Source organism: Zingiber officinale, chromosome 7B, assembly GCF_018446385.1.
Source record: "Zingiber officinale cultivar Zhangliang chromosome 7B, Zo_v1.1, whole genome shotgun sequence".
In the NCBI taxonomy this organism is placed as follows: Eukaryota; Viridiplantae; Streptophyta; class Magnoliopsida; order Zingiberales; family Zingiberaceae; genus Zingiber; species Zingiber officinale.
This window is the reverse complement of record NC_055999.1, coordinates 98295286-98303539: the sequence shown is the minus strand read 5'-3', so window position 1 is coordinate 98303539 and position 8254 is coordinate 98295286. Positions and strand designations below refer to the sequence as shown.

Here is an 8254-nt window from a genome sequence, read left to right as displayed (position 1 = left end):
ATAATTTATATATTTAAATTGTGTATTTTCATTTTATATTTTTAATCAAATTTTGACTGTTTTAGTAATTAACACACATGTAATCTTCTGAGGATTCATTTTTGTTGGGAAACTAATAATTCAATTGAGTTGAAAATACCCTAAAAACAAAAAAAAAAATTGATGCTAAAATTCAAGTTAAAGATATCGATTAAAAATTATATAAACTCAAGAGAGAAAAAATTGTAATTTATTTAAAAAATATTTATTTTCACCAAGTTGGAGACTTTGTTATCATCTTTGACTTTCTTTTAGAAAAGATTATAAAGAATTAATTAACACTTTTTCATAGTAAAAATTCATTTATATCTATTCAAATATGAGATAATTTATATCTCTTTTCTTTTCATATAATTATTCATTTAGTTTATCAAGACCGTATTGAGGTCAAAGGCGAAGACTACATAATGGTCAACGGGAAGCCTTATCGACGACCGGAAACTCCGGCGTTGACTTCCGCCGACGGTCGTGCCGGTGTTCGCCCTCATATGTCACGATGAGCATCGCGGGGTCGTCGGCCGCCCGCTCCACCTGCTTACGAGCAGGGCATCCGTTGACGCCGCTGCACCTGTAGTAGCCCCTGCAACAGAAGACCAACGGATCAGATCGAGCCACGGATTCGCCTTGGTGGAATCGGACGGCAGGGAATGCAAGTTTAAGTACCTCGGGTAAGGCGAGCCTTTGATCGGCTTCTGTCCGTACTTCCGCCAAGTGTACTCATCCGCCGGGATGTCGGCGTTCCTCGAGCTTATCGCCGGCACGCGCACCACCGTCTTCCCGTCACGGCTCCTTTTGCGGAAACGCAACGAGAGTGCGCAATTTAGGGAAGGAAAGAGGAAACGGACTAGCGTGTGCAGTTCGACGTACGGCGTGCGTACCTTTTCTTCGAGCAGTGGCAGCGGGCTCCGGAGACATCGCCGGCGGAGTGGACGGTGTAGGGCGCGTCCTTCCTCTTGTGGGAGCATGCCAGAGGGGGTTTTCCCCCGCGGGTGACTGCGGCGGCAGCATCGGTTGAAGGGACGAGAACAGCAGAGTTGCCCACCTTGCCGGTGACGCTGCCGTTGCGAGCAGAGACGGCGGCAGGCTGAGGTCCACGGCGGAAGCGGGCGTGGCCGGTTCTTTTCAGGACGGAAATAACGTCCTTCAACTTGACGATCTGGTCGGCGATGTCTCGGCAGTCCGACGACGGCTGGTGGAGGGAGAACTGGAGGACGAGGCGCTCCAAGCTCCGAAGCCCTGCAGCCGCCGCCTCCTGGATCTCCGCGTGATGGTCCGTCGCGTACCCCGTCGAATCCACCGCCATCCTCGACGTAATTCGCCGGCGAAATTTCAAGAATTCAACTCAAAATCGAAGAGCGATCCAGACGTGGAACTCGAAGAGGAACAGAGGAAATCAAGGGCTTTATAAAGACTAGCTTGAAACCGCAGACCCAAGTGCTATGTTCTTGATCTGACGGTCAGTATCTCATTGCCACATAGATCAACGGGTGAACCTCATCGTAGACCTCGTAGTTGGCGATGCGAAACGTGATAGACAACGGAACAACCGTTGACTGTTACTCCCCACGTGTCCTTCGGCGGCGACACGTGGAGGAATAAACGTTGCATGTTCTGCTAATTCTTCGTTACTTATTCGGGGAGGAAAGAATATGGATTCATTGAGCGTGAAAGTCAAAGACCATAAATAAATACTAATAGACAACGGGAGGAGGGTTGACTTTAATGCTTCGAGACTTTTGAGATTAATTTTTAAATAATCAATGAAACAAACCATCTTCAATAATTAAGATTTGATTTTGTTAAAAGAACAACAATGGATAAGATATGCACGAAGAATAATTTTTAAAATAAATAATTTTATTAATAATAGGAAAAATATACTATTTGAATTTTTCATAATCCAATCTCTCTATTGAGAAAAAAACTAAGAGGGATATCTTAGATATATTCAATTAAGAGATTTAATAATTTTTTTAACTTTTTTTAATGATAAATTTTTATGAAGTTATAGATTTTTATTCTTTTATATAATTTCACATAGTTATGAAAAAAATTTCATAGAGTTCTATAGATTTTTTTTTTAAAAAAAACTTTTACCTATATTTGTAAATTTCTTTATGAAAACTTATAGATTTACGGGAAAGAAAAAATCCAAGGTTAGTTATTTCCAATATGATAAATATCGCTTCACATTCAACTCGCTATTATATTTCTCCATGCATTGAAATTTGCCCATTGTTGTTCTTGAATAGCAAAAATTAATCAAAGCAATCAAAATCATGAATTTGTTCGGGTAAGGATGATGAAGTTTCATTATCTGGTTTGACTCAAAATTCATTAAAACGACACTCCTTGTGAAGAAAATTATACAATCTGGCACAAGCAAAAACAAACTCGACTTCTGTTGTATATGAAAATGGAAGAGTTCTTTTGAATATTTTAAATCGTGATTTAAATATTCTTAATATTTTCTTAATTATGTTTCTCAAGAAGATATGAAAATGGAGGAATTATTTTGAATATTTTAAATCATGATTTAAATATTTTAAATATCCTTTCATTGACATTCCTTAAGGAGGCATGATGAAAATTGAACAACTCCCTAAATATAAAAATCAACAAAAAAATATAAATTAATTAATGATATTAAGAATTAGATACTAATTATTTTTGAAAAAAAATAAAAGAATACCTATGTTTTTTCACAAGTATCAAGTTTGGCCATTAATATCATAATGCACATTAAATATTTAAACACATTAATTTTGAAAAGAGTCACACTTATATGAAAGAACACGCAAGATACATAGATTTTCTCTCTAGATGGGGGTGGTGTAATCTATTTCTGATCAAGATTGACTAAATTGATCAAGTTTAAATTGATTTAAGTTAGATTTCAATATTTGATCAATATGTTAAGTGGTCGAATAAGATAGTAAGTAGGTTAAGGTTGACCGAATATTGATTTGATAAGCAAATCATGTGTGTTTAAGTAAAGTATCAAGTAAGTCAAACTGATCAGATACTTGATAAGAAAATGAAAGTCTAAGTGGGTCACGGTTGACCGGACATTTGACATGTGAAAGAAAAATGCAAATGGATCATTGTTGACTAGATACTTTGATTGGAAGTCCAACTGAAAGTTTGCAAGAGAAAAAACCAAGTGGATTACGGTTGATTGAAACATTTAATGATCGGAAGTCCAACGGAGAGTTCACAAGGGAAAAATCAAAGTGGGTCATAAATGACCGAACACTTGGCATAAAAAACAAAGTCCAAGTTGGTCAATGTTGTCAGACACTTGGCATGAGATTAATGAAATCTAAGTGGAAAGGATCAGACACTTAGCACATGGATGAAGTCCTGGTAGGTTAAGGTCAATCAGATACTAGGCAATGAGGAAGTCCTAACGTCCCTTTAGGACGGACAGTTGGCTAGTGCATGATGGTGTTGCTACCATGAGGTCTGAGGGTAAATCCTAGCTAGTAGTCGGATGTCTGTTCTCCCCCATGCGCTATTCAACTGTCCAAGTCTAGTAGTCACCTGTGATTTACCTCTTTCGATCCATGTTGGCTCGGGGATGGGCTGGCAGAGGCGTTAGGGATGAGCAAATCACCTTTTGCCACCATAATGAAGTCCTAACAGATTAAGGTTGACCAGATGTTGGGCAACAAAAAAATTTCAACAGGTCAAGGGTAATTAGATGTTGGTTAATGTCAATTGGATACTAGGTGATGCAAGAGTTTAGTAAGTCTAAAATAGAAGTAGCAATCGATTGCTTACTCTAAACCCAAATTTGGGGGTTTTAGGTGAGGAAGGAGGTGGACGGTTGAACTGCTACCAATCGATTGGTGGCATTGTAGCAGCGAACATAATATTGCAAAATTGATCTGGCCAGTTCGACTAGTCATTGATAGTTGATTGGTGATGTTGAGCAATTAATAATTAATGTTAAAAAGAGTTGTTCTATATTTTTAAATGGTCAAATCCAATGTGACGGTTGATTGGTGAAATCTACCAATCGATTGGTAGGCGGAAATCATCCTATGCAATACCTTTAAAAGAGGCTTTGAGTGAAATCGAAGGTGTCGGTTCTTGACATGTGACATACCTGAGATTTTGATGGCTTGAGTCGAGCTTTCAAAAAAAAGGACCCTCTTATAATGTCTTACTATAGGATCGTAGAAGATTGGGGGTGAATCTCATTATTTTTTAAAACAAATATAAAACAAAGTGCAACAAAAACAAGAACACATATCCTTTTTTTTACTTGGTTCGTGGTCCAGTGACTATTACTCTAATGTCTGCAATCCTTGATCACTTTTATTAGCTAATCCACTAAATGATTGAATCATACAAGTAAAAGATGAGCAGCTACAATAATATACAAGTACAAGGAATATACCAACAACAAAGAATTGAATCTTAGGCGTAGATTATCGGATGACCTCTTGGCATAGTAGTAGCAGAACTTGCACGAGTTGTATTGCCTGTTAATAGAGAATAACCTATTAGGCTTTGAGTGGACCTGTTTAGAATGTAAATTAAGTAAGAATTAATAGATTCAATTAAACTATGGTTGAGATTTAATTACCCAAGTATATATAACTTAAACCTATTTCCTATTTCCTTACCTTCCCCTCTCATCCCGACTCTTTCCCCCTCTCCACCGACGCAACCCACCCCGTGCCCTAAACCCCAGCGACCTCCTCGATGGATGACACCACACGGAGCATACTTCAGCGACTACCCATCACGGTCGGTGCATCGTCCCGTGGGCTAGGGTTCCCGTCAGTTGCACAAGAAGTGGAAAATGCAAGTATTTTCCCTTGTAGGTATGGATGAGTGCTTTATTCAGTTGGCCAACAGAGGTTCTTGGTGGTTGTCTCGGTGTTATTTGCAAGGGTTTGATCGATTGTAGCTTGCTCCGATTTTGGGCATTGGTGTTGATTCTAGTGATTGTTTTGCTTCCTTGCAATAGATCTGTTTCAGTGAAGTGAATTTTAGAAGTAGGACAACTAAATTGATTTTTTTTCTTGCTTTGCTATTCAAGAGGATTTTTGAATGTTGATCGGCTTGGGAGTGTGAGGTTCGGTTTTGATGGGGTTCTGGATTCCTCAAGCTAGTTGCGACGTAGTGGACAAATCTTTGGTGTAGCGTATTGGACTTGGTTTCGTGTTATCGTGTTGAGATGATTTTTTATTACTGTGGCAGATTTGAATGGTGGGTATAGATTGTTGTGTTCTAGTTTGGTGGTGGTTACAATTATGGTCGGATTGGGTGGAGGGTAATGGATTTGTTTCGAATTCTTGCTCTTGTGAAGGTTTTTATTTCCTTGAGACGAGTTGAGGGGAAGGGGAGTAAGTGTGGTGTTAAGTGATTATCTTCCCTTTTGTTTTCCTCCAGTATTTTTGCATGACCATGGAATTTACTAATCCTTGTTTTTGTTTTCCTCTAGAATTTTTGCATAACCATGGTATTAATTAATCCTTGTTTTGTTCTTTACCATAATTGCATGACCATAGTATTACTTGCTTTGTTTTCCTATAGATTTGTAATAATATTAAGTGATCCTTGCTTCTTAATATAGGCATGGCAATAATATGACTGGAGTAGTGTTCTTTAGGCAAGTGTGATATGAATAGGTCATGTTCTTGCTGTATAGATGATTGGATGGGTATGTGCATGTATGGTGCCGATACGGGATGGGTGCCCTAGGATGAGCTCCAGGGAGGACCCTTCCAAATATGAACTGTAATGCATTTAATGTTGGCTTCGGCTATATGATTATAAATTAATCTAGATTATACTGCTATAGTTAATGATCATGGACCAAAAAAATGTGTTCGAATGATGGTTACCACACTTGCATTATATTTATTCCACTAAGTTATGTGCAAGGTTTCTTTCTTTTGGGAGTGTAGTAAGTACATGCTTTTTGTTTCATAAATTATGCTTCTAATTCTGCTATTTACGTCATATACCTACTAGCGGATTATATTTGTTGGGTTTGTAGACTCATCCTATCATGATTACAGGTGAGGAAGATGTCATCTTGAGTGCGACAGGGGACACGGAGGCAGAGTAGCTAAGGAGATGAGATTGAATGCATCACACTCTGTCCAGGGGCTCTGAGTGCAGTTATTAGCCCTTTTCCTTTGATTTGTTATGTTAGTATGAGATGGAGACTACTTGGCTTGCTTAGGTAGAAGTTCACAAATGTTTTCTTATTATTTTTTTGAAACTTAGACAAATATATGATGCAAAGTTGTTTCCTTTTTGCGTGGAGTTTATGGTTTAGTTTCTAGTTAATCAGCTGCTAGTGTATTGTTGATATTGTATGGTTCAGTTGTGGATAAGTAGTTAAGGTTGTTTTACGAGTGGAAGTAGCAGGAACATAATGAAGAATAGTAGAGCATTTATTCGACTCGGGCCTCAAGGCCTTCTTTTACAAGCACCATTCGGTCGATTAAAATCCCGTTCAATTGACTAAACTTATCCGTCAACTGAATCTCATAATAGTCGATTGAACTTCGTACTCTTCCTTATTTATTCCGATTCAATATGCTCGATCCAATGATTTTTTCTATTCGATCGACTAATCAAGATAATCCGTCGACTGAACCTCTGGATTTCCTTTCATCGTTTGTCATTTCCTTTTATGGATCGGCCAATTGATAATTTTTATTTGGGGAGGTTCCTGGGCCAATAGTTATAAACTCTGAGGAGGTATAGACTCAAGCTCAATCCCGACAAATGTTTATTTGGGGCCAAGAGTGGGAAGTTTCTGGGCTATATGGTGACCGAACGTGGAATAGAAGTCAATCCCAGCAAAGTGAAAGCATTGCAAGACATGGCTCCTCCACGGAACCCAAAGGAAGCTCAAAAATTGACAGGAAGGATTACCGCCCTGTCTCGCTTCATCTCTCGGTCGGTTGATCGGAGTCTTCCCTTCTTCAAAATACTCCGACGAGCAACTAAATTTCAATGGGATGAGAACTACCGCAAGGCGTTTGAAGAGCTAAAAGAATATTTGTCTACTCTCCCTGTATTAGCTAAACCAGTAGTAGGAGAAACCTTATGGATGTACCTGTCAGCCAACGAGCATGTTGTTGGTTCTGTATTAGTGAGGCGGGAAGAAAAAGAACAATTACCTATGTATTTTTTGAGTCATTTATTAAAAGGAACAGATTGCTGATATATGACACTCGAGAAGTTGGCTTATGGATTGGTCTTAGCAGCTCGGAGATTACATCCTTATTTTTTATCACATCCAATTATAGTATTGACTAATACCACTTTGGATCGGGTACTCATTAACCTAGAAGCATCTGGAAGGTTGATCAAGTGGACGACCGAGCTTAGTGAGTATGATATATAATATCAGTTTTGGGCGTGAAGGCGCTGGAATTTCGTTCTATTTAAATTTCCCCGTACAAAAAAATTTGTATAAAAATAAAACTTTTCCTAGCAACCCGCATGTTCGATCAAACGTGTATTTGATCAATCAAGCAAGTTATTGAATGATCAAAGCACACCTTGATCGAAGTACAAGATCGCTGGTCTCTTGTGTTGGTATTCCGAAAACGATACAAAGAAAAACTAACTAATTACGCAACGGAATTAAAGAACTAGTTGTATCTTTTCTTTGTAGCTAAAGACCTCTTGATCTTCTGTCGTATTCCTCTCATCTTCTTGGACGTCGTGTGGGCGACAATCTACCAAGACAATACCACCCTCCTTCTCTTCTCGGTTTCCAAACTACCGGCTACAAAAGGAGACTCTAGGATGGGGCACCTTCTAATTTTCTTCCTCTTCTTCCTCTTCTTCAGGCCGCCGGCCACCAATGGATTGCTAGGAAGGGGCGCCCCTAGCTAGGAGAGGAAGGGGGTGCCAGCCCTAAGCAAGGAAAGGAGGGGGGCGGCCCTTGCAAGGTGAGGAAGGGGCGGCCCTAGCAAGGTGAGGAGGGGTGCCGACCACAAGGAGAGAAGATGATTGTGGAGAATTAGAAAATTAGGTTTTAGGAGCCACCACATACTACTTTTAATAGGCTTGCCGTCGATTACAAAGAAAGAAAAAATAACAAAATTCTATTTAGAAAAAATCTCTCTTTCTATAACCGAATTTTATTTTTAAAAAAATTCTTTCTATAACCAAGTTAAGTTAAATTAAACCAAGTTAAGTTAAACTAAACCAAGTTAAACCAACCCCAGTT

The 8254-nt window shown here is 39.0% G+C and overlaps 1 protein-coding gene across 1 annotated transcript; it reads right to left on the bottom strand.

Annotated features, from left to right (window-relative positions):
- Window positions 1-402: 402 nt before the first annotated feature.
- Window positions 403-1399, bottom strand: LOC122003966 (probable WRKY transcription factor 17). Its single transcript, XM_042558923.1, has 3 exons — window positions 918-1399; window positions 703-828; window positions 403-619 (listed from the first exon to the last, which is right to left on the bottom strand). Exons 1-3 carry the CDS (start codon window positions 1340-1342, stop codon window positions 451-453), a joined length of 720 nt encoding a protein of 239 aa, XP_042414857.1. The 5' UTR covers window positions 1343-1399; the 3' UTR covers window positions 403-450.
- Between the last annotated feature and the right edge of the window lie 6855 nt (window positions 1400-8254).